Genomic DNA, 12,208 nt, shown 5'->3' with positions numbered 1-12,208 from the left:
GAGGAGGCCAAAATAGCAGCAAAGCAGGCTGAGTCACTGATATACATGCAAAAGGGGTGGTGCTTCAGTCACCCTGCAGCAGCCATCATCCTGCCTTTTTTAAACACCACAGCTTCATGTAATACTATCTTAAAATTTATTTTCAGTGTAAACATAGCCAGCAAACTTACAATACTATGAATCATTTAACATATTCTTTATCAATAATCATCCTGTTGGAATATACTAGTAAGAATGCAGGAAGGGATCCCCCACCAAAAAAAAAGAATGCATATCAAGGAATGAAAGGAATGAAGACCATCAAAGAAGACCATTATGTTTTATACATGTCACATTTCTATAAAATTATGATAAATTCCAGAATATACAAAAATTACTATTTCATACTTACTGGATGGTTCTATATCTTTTCAGGAACAAATTGATGCTTAAAAATATGATGCTTAAAAGGGAATATTGATTCATTGGCCCTGTGATACAGTGGCTCTTTTTTCTGCTTCTTTCTCTCTCTCTTTCTCTTTCACTCTCTTTCTCTTTCTCTCTCTCTTTTTCTTTATTTCAACAAAAATTATTTTACATATTTGTTTTATTTTAGTGGACCATGTTTTAATGTCCATTTTCTATTCATTTTAATAAGAAAACAAATACTGGTTTGAACTCTTTCTGAACAATTTTTTTAGTGTTAGGAACCACAATTAGAGACTACTTAGAAATCTGTTTTGCATATATCACTTCGCTTTTATATATAGAAAAACTCAATATACAAAAGAAACCGCAGCATGATTCTTGTCTGAAAAACTTCTAATTGCTGATTTGTTTTTAAGGACACTTCAAATTGAAGAACAAATGTTTGAATATGCACAAGCATCCAAACATCATTTAAACTTCCCTAGTGTGCATGATAAATATCACATTCAACAAACAAATAGTATAGCAGCAATTGGAACCCACAATTGAGATAATCAAAATACCGGTATATGGCCTTTCAGTTACTTCTCAATTTCTTCCCAGTTATGATAAATTGTTAAAATACATGTTTCATACACATATATCAAGGACAGATAAAACTGTGTTTATCCTGTGTCAAGGACCTTTGAAGTAAAACTGCATTATAGAAAATTACTGTCATTCACTACCTTTTTTTACCAAAGAGACTGCAGGGAGATCCTATATAGATTAGATAGAGGAGGGGAGAAAGAACTATTTGCTTTGTCTACTGCAATTTAAATCACTGCATCTGCCAACTGAGGCTAAACTTTCAGTATGACTAACTGGATTCTGTAGCTGCTCAAGTGTTGGCTTGCATCCCATATGCAGACAGAAGACATGCCACCATATTTGTCCTGCAGCTGCTACTGTTTGTTAAGAACTAAGAAATATGGTCCACCTTGGTCTAGCAACAGTGGTGAAGGATTAAATCTTCAGGGAAATAAGTGAAAATGTTATCCAGACTTGAATAACATCAGCTGGTCACTCAGCCAGAAGTGACAAATTTGCCAGTGACAAATCCTATCTCATTTTTGAGGAGAGGTTACTTCAATCAAATGAGCTATTTTTGCTCTTCATAAATTAACCAGGGATGTAACCAAAACCAGTATGAACTCTATGGTATACTGATTTTCTCCCAGTCTAACTCAGTAAGTTATAAAGGTAAAGGTAAAGGTTACCCCGCACATGCGTGCTAGTCGTTTCCGACTCTAGGGGCCGGTGCTCATCTCCGTTTCAAAGCCAAAGAGCCAGCGTTTGTCCGAGGACGTCTCCGTGGTCATGTGGCCGGCATGACTAGACGCCAAAGGCACATGGAACGCTGTTACCTTCCCACCATAGTGGTCCCTATTTTTCTACTTGCATTTTTAGGTGCTTTTGAACTGCTAGGTTGGCAGAAGCTGGGATGTGTAACAGGCGCTCACTCTGCTACGCGGCACTCGGGATTCGACCCGCCAAACTGCCGACCTTCTGATCGACAAACTCAACGTCCTAACCCACTGAGCCACCACGTCCCTATCAGTAAGTTATAGGGCTATGTTAATATTTATACGATACTTATATGTAAGGGTGTAGGTCTATACATGTGTTGTATATAGTATGTTTAAATGTGTGCTATGTATGTGTACACTGAGAGCAAGAAACTAAATTTTATTTTTGTGTGCCATTTAATGTGTGACAATAAAGGTTATCTATCTAATTTCAACAGGCACCAAGTTCAGATCCAGTGGTGGAATGGCTCTACCATAGTTTGCTATTTTGCATTTTGTAATTGAATGGGGATTATTCTCAGTTAAGTACCTTCACAACTGCAGACTGGGAAGGGGGGAGGGAGAATTATACAATCAACCTCTCATGATGTCATCCGACAAGCTATTTACTACCTGCCAGATGTTTTGGGGTGCAAATCTTTAAATATTTTATCAATGGCTAGATTGGCTGGAGCTCGCAAGAGTGACATTCAGACCATAAGGAAACCATTAGTTCATCTTCCCACCAAGATCCTCCAAAGGAAGATAGATCCATATGGGATAAAATCTGAGCTTTCATCTTGTCCAAGAGGATGGCTAAACATGTTTAGATCACATGAATAAATAATAACTTGTTAGTAGACAGACGTTCATGGCTTTAATTTAAGAAATAAGTGCTTTATCAAATTGCCCATTCTCGAAATATTCATGCTGGGAACATTAGCTATACGTCTGATCTTTATAAACTTCAAAAGAAGAACACCCTGCCCCGAGGAGCTTACAATTTTCAACTGTAAGTGGAATCCAAATAAATAAACAGAGAAGCCAGAGGAAGCGAGGCAGGTGGCCCCTACGACCTTTATTACAGGTTAAGCGACGCCCCACACGGTTCCCCCCACACACACACCCCGACTATTTATAATCTTGTCGCCTCCCGAAACGTCGGGCTGCAACGCGGAAGCTGCCGGCAGAGGCACAGGGGAAACCACACCGCCCGGCAGGCTGCAGAAAGAGCAAAATCTGAGGCTGTAACTCGAAGCTGCCCGAACGCAGCCGGGGGAGACTCCCGAGAAGCGGCCAAACATGCAGCCTGCCAGCCAGTTCTCAAGTCCGACATTTCGTTGACCAAAGTTGGCCCTCCTGCTCGGGGCGGAGGGGACGCGGGCCCGCTGACGTCAGCCAGGAGCAGATAAGAGGTGCTCTCGCCGCCGGAAGGAGCAAAGGGGATCCTGCGGCGGTCCGAGCGAAGCTGCGCGTCGGCAACTCTGAAGCGTAACAGCGAAACCGCCCTTAGGAGCGGAGCCGAAGTCGACGGAGCAGAGGTTCCCCCAGAGTAGCCATAAGCATGCCACAAAACGTGCTTCTTCCCGGACCTCCGCCTTGGGGCTTCAGGCTGTCGGGAGGAATCGATTTTAACCAGCCATTAATTATAACCCGGGTACGTCCTTTCCGATCGCGGCTCTTTGCTTTTCCTGTCGAAAAGGGGCTTCGGGTAGGTTTGCCTTCCTATTTACGCCGAAAATAATCTGTTCGGATTGGGTTTGCTGCAGGTGCTTTGCTTTAAAGAAAGGAGTAATTGTCAACAGCTGGTTTCCAAGTTTAAAAGTCTAAAAGGGAGGGGACTTGGCGTTCTCCCGTGTAACTTTGGGAGATAACGTCTGTATGGCAAGGTGTCATTTGACCATCCTCTCGTTTGTAATCATCTTGTGACTACCCGTGATGAAACTTTGTAGACTTTAGTGGATCTTTCTGTTCACTAGAAATATATTATCAACCTCTGGTTTGTAGTGCAGAGAATAAGTCTGGTTCAGGCACAACGTTAATCTCTTAAAAAAAACCATGGTTTACAAACTACAAAAGTTGGAATCGGCTGGTCCTGATGCGGATGAACTAAGTATTTTGTAGATATTTCTGAATAGCCCCATCTCCTTGATATTCTTTTCCCTACACTTCTGAGAATGAGTTTTCCCAACACACTGAACTGAAAACTAGAGGTGTTACCTTCTTTAACCTTCCTCAAAAAATAAAATTCGTTGGAAGAAAGGGTTCAGAGTAGTCTGGTAGCTACACAGGGATTCCCTTCTAAGACATTCTTTTGCCGTCTGAGTTTGCATTTTTATTGCAAAACTTAAGTTTGCAGAACTTTGAAAGGATGAAGCAATGCCTTCTGTTGCTGCTTTGCTTTAAATTTCACTCCATCTACTTGTATTGTTAAAGCTTGGAAGCAGTGATCCATACCTTAGCATACAAAATGCTTCTTACCCTGCAAATACAGGAAATTCAGGGCTTTGTTTTTGGAGGGAGGGAAACTTAAGAAAGAAACCTACTAGGCCTGGGTTGATGGTAACTTGAGTCGCATACCATTGCAATGCAGATATGCTTGCTAAATGTGAAACCTCTGCACCAGGCGAGAAAGTGGGAGACCATGCGTTCAAGTCCCGTCTTATCCATGAAAGCCAACTGGGTGACTTTGGGCTAGTCACTCTCAGCCTAACTCACCTCTCAGGGTTGTTGTGGGGGAAAATAGGAATAAGGTGTGTTGGATATGTTTGCAGTCTTATTTGTAAAAAAAAAGGTTGGATACAAAAACATAAATGTAAATCAAGTCCTGTTTTATGTGCATCGTGTCAAATACAAGGGGGACCTACTCCTATAAGTGGTTTTAAGTGCAAATTTAGTTGAACATCTTGCATTGTCCAAGTGAGAAGGGTAGGAGGGGTAACACTGCACTTTGTGCTGTCACCTTAATGTTGGGGATCAAAATTAGATTATGACTGTTGAAATGCAACCCTATACTCTAATAGGAGTTTATTTTGTAATGGGTCAGTTGCCAACCTGGAACAGGTCATTGTGCTTTTTAGGCCTGGAGTACTGGGGTGGGGGAGAGAATATCAGGAGAAGGAGAGTTTAGGTTTGATTCTAACTGCCTGTTCTATGCAGGATTTTCTCTTTTTTTGCCCTGCTTGCTGTGCCTAGGTAAATCCAGGATTTGTATAAGAATTAAATAAAAAAATATTCTTTTTCCCATTGTAACTTCCCTATATAAGTGAGAAATTGTTTAATCATATAACATATCTCTTCCTCTTGCATCCAGTAATGCTTGTAATAAAATGTTGAGGGCTTGGCTGTGGTTTTTCCTGCCTTCCCTTCCCACTAACCAGCTCCCTCCAGATTCCTGGCTACTGGAGACTAACACATCACTGATTCTATAGTTCTTCTTTTACTGCAACTGATAACACTGGATGTCCAGTGCTTTCGTGAACTAGAAAAGTGGCCGATTTCTAGTCCCTTTAGAATTTGCCTTCCCCCAGGCAGAAATTGAAAACACCTAATAATTAAACAGCTATCCAGATTGTAATATCTAATATCATAATGTGAGTTTTTTACGTCTCATCCACACCCACATATACACACAACAAATAAGAGGCCTAGGCAGGCTCCAGGCAGTGCAGGAGGGGGGGGGAATGAATAAGGCCAGCCTTGTCATTAGGCAGTTTCAGCCTCCCCCACCCCCGGGAAAAGAGCATCTGTTTAAAACTTCAGATACCCAGAATGGCAGCAGGAGATTGGGAGACCGAGCTACAGTAAATGTATACGCAATGCAATTTGTCCTGCCTAATATAAGTCACCCTGGTTCTCCCGAATTTGACAGTGTTTCTGGCTGGAGATTTCTGGGAGTTGAAGTCTGCACATTTTAAAGTTGGTAAACACTGGTATATTTTAACCACTGGCACAGCCTATTTGTTCCCTGTGTGTCTATAGACACTTCCAAGTTCCCCCTGCCCTTTCTAAGTTTATTTGGTAAAACAAATTAATTGTGAAAATTAAAATGGCAAAGAGTTGCAGCAATCCTTATTTGCAAGAAAGCCCATAGGCCCCAAGAAGGCCCTATGGGGATCTTAGAAATTAAAAATGCCATCTTTCTGCATTTTGGTACTTTGATGGGAAGGGTGCACACCTGCTCAAGAAAAAAATTAGGGAAAGAGAGGGCCTGTGTCTGCAGACTCAGAACTCCCTTAGGTCATCATTAATTAGTAAGTTTGTATCTATCTTGGTAAAATAAATTGTGGCAATGTGAAGCATCCAAAGACCTAGTGCTCTTAAGGTTTAGTCACATATCACAAAACCAGACAAAGACCCTCATGGGAATTGAAACAGCTTAGACAGCTGAAACGGAATGGCTACTGGAATGTTGGCTTCTATCCCTTGTCCAATTGACTTGTAGGCACATTCTGACAACCAGTTCAAAAGTGGGACAGAAAGCTCCAGAATATGTTTGATTCATTTAAGAAAAATATATATTGATGAAGCTGATTCAAAAGGTATTCTCATTGGCTCAGCTGACTTTACTCTTCTGGTGAAAATACCAGAAGAGTTCAAACTGATCTTAATTTTACCTGTCTGCCTTAGAGAACCGAAATTGCAGGCAGGCAGGTGAGAAAGTAGGTTGAGAGTAGAAGGTGCATTCCATTCAGTCTCTTTAATTAGTGCGAAACTAATCTACTTAATGAGGTAAGGCTCCTGTTTTGCACCCAACATAGAAATACAGCTTTCCATTTATGTCCTCCAGGTGATAAACATTGATTGTAAAAAAACACAGGTCAGTCATGGGGCTGAAAGAGCGCTATCATAAACTGCTACTTGTAATTTTGCAGAGTGCTGATCCCTGGAATATAATAATACCTTTACTGAAAAAGTTCCACAAGCTGGTTCTACATATAAAGATCTAAATTCCTTGCGACTAGGGTCCCTGGGAGAAACATCTGCCGCTAGCTAGGATTGAATTCTCAACCTTTCGAGTGGGGGGCAAGTGTCTTCATCATTAGGCTACCAAGCCACTCATACTGGCATCCATTCTGTGAAGCACCTTGATATAAGCATGTGCTAGCCTTGCTTCAGAGTTGATATACATGTTGGAAACTTACTTTCTTTGGCATATGTATCTCATGTACCACAACTCATGGCTACTGCTTTATTTGATATGTTTTGTTTCATTAATTTTAATCATTTCATTTTTCTTTTAATTGTATAGAATGTATTTAGTGTTGTACCCTGACTGGAGATGTGTGACATGACAGACGCTATTGAAATGTTTTAAATAACTTTGCAATGGTTCCATTGACCACATTTCCCTAAACTTTTTGGGCCAGCCCAGAAACATCACTGTGCAATATCTTCTTCAAGGGCTTGGCATACTGACCTAATTAACCCCCATCTCAAATAGCACAACTCAACAGATGACCGAATTCAGAAATGCATATCTCATTTGTTATCTTGATCTTGATATAAAGTTCACTGGAAAATAAATTATAAGTGTTATTAGAATGATCAAAGCTAGGAAATGGGAGAATTGTAGTCCCAAGACTTTGGGGACAGCCAAAAGCCAGACAAGACTCCTCAATATTAATATCTCATTTGTTGTTTAGCTTTTATATACAGTTCTGTATACCGTACTTGTTTTTATGTAGCCAATAGCTACAGTTTGTCAGTAGTCTGATGCTGTTTGTATTGTATTGTCATTTTCCTACCTCACTAGGTAATGTTTAATTGGTCACAAACCTGAAAGTTTCTGGGATTAAAAAGTGTGTTATAGAAATAAATATTTTTTCTAATAGCGGATTTGACTTTTTATCCCACCTAGTCCTGTAGATAAGTCAAGCCCAAACTCTAATCCTAACTAGTGACTTTTATGGAATGGATTTTTGAAAAATAATATGAGTAGTACCTTTATCAATAAAATCAAGTAGAAACAGTCCCAAACTTCTGATATCATTTATCTTATTAGCATATTAATGTCACCAAATAGTATTATAAAAGGGTCCCCTATTTATTTGCAGAACAGCAGTCTCTATAAGTAGTCTTTAAAGAGGTGAGGGATTATTGCCATCTGTGAAGGCTTGCTGTATTTTAGAAAAGATACCACAAAAGCTTTTCGTTTTGTATTTGAAGAATTAAATTAAACCTCTGTTTCTGCTTTGGAATAACACCAGTTGAACTTCCTGTGGCTGGCTTCTCAGGAAATACGCATGGGATTGCCAAATTAAGTCTAATACAAAAAAGATGAGATGGCATTCTAAATAATTTGCCGTTTGTTTCCCAGAAAGTTTCTCTGTCTAAACAGCTTAACCTCCTTAAAATGCACAGAGGCACTCCTAAACTGCTCTGACACACACACTTGGCATCTACCATGGAAAAAGGAAACAAAGGTTAAGTTTAAAACAATAGGAGAGATTGTGGTGTTTAGGGGCTGAATTTCCTTTTATGGAATTAAAATACTTCCCATTATCTCTCAGGAAAAATATTTAGCCATGTCTGACTTCTACTTGGCATTTGTTTATAGTACACACAGTAAAATTTAAAGTGATATCAACAAAAAAGAGTTAGCTGCATTTACAGCAAATTAGTGTAAAACAAACTTTCTGAATTTCCATGGACAAGTAGCTGCATGAGAAGATTTATTAGTTGCCCATTTGGAGGTCCTCAACGACCTGCAAATCATATGTACAAGGAAAAACAAGTGTAAAGATAATATCTGCTGTTTTATTAATATTGTTTGCTTGCCATTAACATTTGTTCAATGGTTTTTCATGTTTGCATAATTATGCAACATTTTTTTTAAAAGGCCAACCTAAATGCATCAGGGGTGTCAAACTGCCGGACCACAGGGCGGATGCATCATGCCAAAACCGCACCACCCTATTCCTGGCAATGGGAAAAAAAGTCATGATACATCGCAACACGTTACGTGACGCTGCGAGTTTGACACCCCTGCTATAGACAGTTTCAGGCCGATCCATTACTGTAACATCTTTACTGTGTGATGCTAAAGCTGAGTAATTTATTGGATCAAGCTTTACTGAAGCCAGTGGGTATCTTCTAACTTGACTGAAGTTAAGCCTCTCAGAGTTAAAGCTACCACTGTGCAAAACTACCCAGAATATATTTCATTTCTTCATTTCTTAGCAATAAGAATGTGCAAGTTTTTGATAAATTGACTGGCAGATTTATCTGATGATGTTTACTTGAAAGTAAGTGCCATTATTTTCAAAAAGCATTACTTACAAAAATATTCTGAAAAACTTCTCCTTAGGCTTAGCCATGCATCTTCCTAGAGCAATGTTGGGCAACTTTTTTAAAAAAGATGTCCCAGTAATGAGCTGGAGATACCATGCTGTCACCATAATAGGGCAGACCAAAAGTGATGGAGTGGAAGGTTAAAACAGCAGCATGGCTATCTTTGGTCTTGCCTAAGCTAAAAGCACCTGTTTTGCCTTTTGTTTGGAAACATGGAAAGCAGCTGAAAATGGACATTTTGATTTCATGTTCTTGGCAGTAAGGTTGTGATCTTTTGAGGTACTCTTCAATATCTTTACCAATGATTTAGGTGAGGGGAGAGATGAGGAGCTCATCAAATTTTCAGACATCAAGCTGGCAGGAATAGCCAACATTCCAGAAGATAGGCTCAAGATATGGAAGGATATCAACAGACTTGAACACTGGGCCCTATCTAACAAAATGAAAAGCAGTTATGAGAAAAATAAGGTTCTGCATTTAGGCAAGAAAAACCAAATGCACAGGCATAAAATACATGGTACCTGGCTCAATAGTCGTAACTGCTAGAGGAATCCTGGAGTCCTATGTACAACCATTTAAATATGAGCCAGCAGTGTGCTGTAGCTGCCAAAAAAGCCAACACAGTCGTAGGCTGTATTAACAGAGGGATAGAATCAGGATCAAGGGAAATGTTAGTACCACTTTGTAATGCCTTGATAAGACCACACTTGGAATATTGCATCTAGTTTTGGTTGCTACGATATTAAAAAATATGGGACTCTAGAAAGGGTGCAGAGAAGAACAAAGATGATTAGGGGACTGGAGGCTAAAACATACAAAGAATGGTTTCAGAAATTGGGTATGTGTAGTTTGATGCAAAGAAGGACTAGGGGTGACATGATGGCAGTGTTCCAATGTCAAAGAGGCTGAACGAAGAAGAGGGGTCAAACTATTCTCCAAAACACCTGAAGGCAGGACAAAAAGCATTACATGGAAACTAATCAAGGAGAAAATCAACCAAGAACTAAGGAGAAATTTCCTGACAGAACAATTAGTCAGTGGAGCAACTTGCCTCCATAAGTTATGGATGCTCCAACACTAGAGGATTTTAAGAAGTGATTGGATAACTATTTGTCTGAAGTGATATAGGGTTTCCTGCTTGAGCAGGAGGTTAGATCATTAGAAAACCTCCAATGTCCCTTTCAACTCTGTTATTCTGAGGTAAAATGGGGGTTGGGAGTTTCCAATTCCTATCCAAACATTCTCCTGGACAAATTAAGATGCCAGTGGAAGTACTGCTTTGTCCTGCAGTTTAACCAAAGGCTAAACCAAAGGAAAAAGAAATATCATGGGAATTGAAATTCAAAATGTGGAAAGCACCAGTTTTCCCATCCCTGCTAGAGATCAGATTTGGCTTGGAACTTCCTAAAAGTTTATAGTTACAGAAAAACCAAGCAATGACTCACTTAAGTACGGTAGACAGTACTGTTTGCCAGAGATGCTTCCATGCATATTTGCTTTAAGAAACAAACAAAAAAAAATCTTGGAACTCTTAAAGGCCCTTTAAAAAGGAATGATCACAACACAGGGAAATGAACTTTATCTTGGAGTGGGAGAGAAACAGAATCAAATGGGTTCCTGGAAGAAGCTAGTCCCAAGCTACTCATCAAAAAAATTAAGGACCAATTTGCAGAAGCTGATTTTCCAATATGTATTTTTAAAAACCTAGTGTGGGGAGAGACCTCTAAACCTCTGTTAACATCTGAATATCTGCTCAGGAATAAATTCAAAAGCTCTTGCTTTCTAGCACTTCTGCTTGAGCTGCCACTTGATTATCCGTTCTTATTAATTTTCTCCTGTAACCTCAAAGAATTTTGAAATGAAATATCATTCCGAATACTAACCCAGTTCAAATGCATGGGTTTATTTAAATTAGTATGTGCACTAAGATGCTTTGATTTTTTAGATAATTTCTCATAATATCCAAATTGAGAAGTTATGTCCAGTTTGAGTTCTCTTAAACGTCAGAGGCCTGAAACTAGAACTGTCCTTGCCCACAAACCACTCCACCTTCTATAACATGTCTGTAGGAGAGCTTTGTTTGTACAGTATTCATTTGAACTTCAATAAATCTCTTGGCAGTTGGACGATCCAATTTATAAAGTCTCTGATCACCTGGAAAGTTGTTCTTCCTTCTCCCATTTTTCTTTAATGATCAATATCAGAAAATTAAATCGGGTTTTTTTTTTAAAAAAAAACACTGATTATGTCCTAATGCTTTAGTACAAACAGTGTGGTTACTGTGGGAAACTATGTACAGTTATCGTTATTATGTCTTAAAATAACCATAGACTAAAAAAGGATAAGCAAAATTATCAAAGAGCTGGAGCTATTTAGATACAGTACAAAGATACTGTATAGCAACAAAAATGTTTTGGAGAAAGAAAAAAAAATAAGGAGAGAAACAAATATGGATGGGACAAGTTATGGAGAAAAAAGTTAAAGAAGTGTTTTTGCTAATATGATACCAATTATTTAGTATCAGGAAAGGTAAGTACTTCACAGAGCACATATTTAAAATATGGAATGTTAATATGAGATGTAGTGTGATAAATTGTTGGCAGTTTGTTCATCTCTGGAAGAAAATGAAAAATAAGGCAGAAGGTATTCTTTGACATACTAGTTTTCATAAAATTACAACAGCTTCTACTTTCCCACCCTCCTAATATTTTCACTGATGCCAAATATGGTTAGATTAGGATTACAATACTTTCATACATGTTATTTGTGTTCTACCACTAATCTGTTACCTCTATACTATTCAAGATTTTCTCTTGCATAAGTGTTTTGTCAGTATGCAGGCTTAATTAATGTATGCTAGCACTGCAGGAAACAAATCATTGCATGAATTTAGAATTTTAGTGTAAATCTTGTAAGTTGGAAAACAAAGGGTACAGTCTAAAACAGTGATGGCAAACCTTTTAGAGACCAAGTGCCCAAACTGCAACCCAAAACCCACTTATGTATCATCGGGTGCTGGGTGGGTGTGGCCCATTGGCTGGGTGTGGCTGCAATGGTAACGGCAGGCTGGGTGGGACTAAAAAGTTTGATCAATCAATTCCAACTTGGCGAGATATTTTTTTTTCCCGTGAGAAGTTGAAATTGATTGATTGATTGAACCTTTTTTTTTTTGCACACAG

At 39.1% G+C, this 12,208-nt stretch overlaps 1 protein-coding gene across 2 annotated transcripts in view; it reads left to right on the top strand.

The window, feature by feature from the left end:
* Nucleotides 1–2,898: 2,898 nt before the first annotated feature.
* The window catches only part of PDLIM3 (PDZ and LIM domain 3), a 31,717-nt gene continuing 22,407 nt past the window's right edge, over nucleotides 2,899–12,208 (top strand). Inside the window, exon 1 of one of the 2 annotated variants that reach the window (XM_083367543.1) lies at nucleotides 2,899–3,393. In XM_083367543.1, coding sequence (XP_083223669.1) covers nucleotides 3,301–3,393 — 93 coding nt within the window. In that variant the 5' untranslated portion in view covers nucleotides 2,899–3,300. The remainder of the gene's footprint in view (nucleotides 3,394–12,208) is intronic. The other variant, XM_083367544.1, reaches the window with a different exon arrangement.

The sequence above is a fragment of the Vipera ursinii genome (genome assembly GCF_947247035.1).
Source record: "Vipera ursinii genome assembly, chromosome: 7".
NCBI classification, from domain to species: domain Eukaryota; kingdom Metazoa; phylum Chordata; class Lepidosauria; order Squamata; family Viperidae; genus Vipera; species Vipera ursinii.
This window is presented reverse-complemented; position numbering and strand designations above follow the sequence as displayed.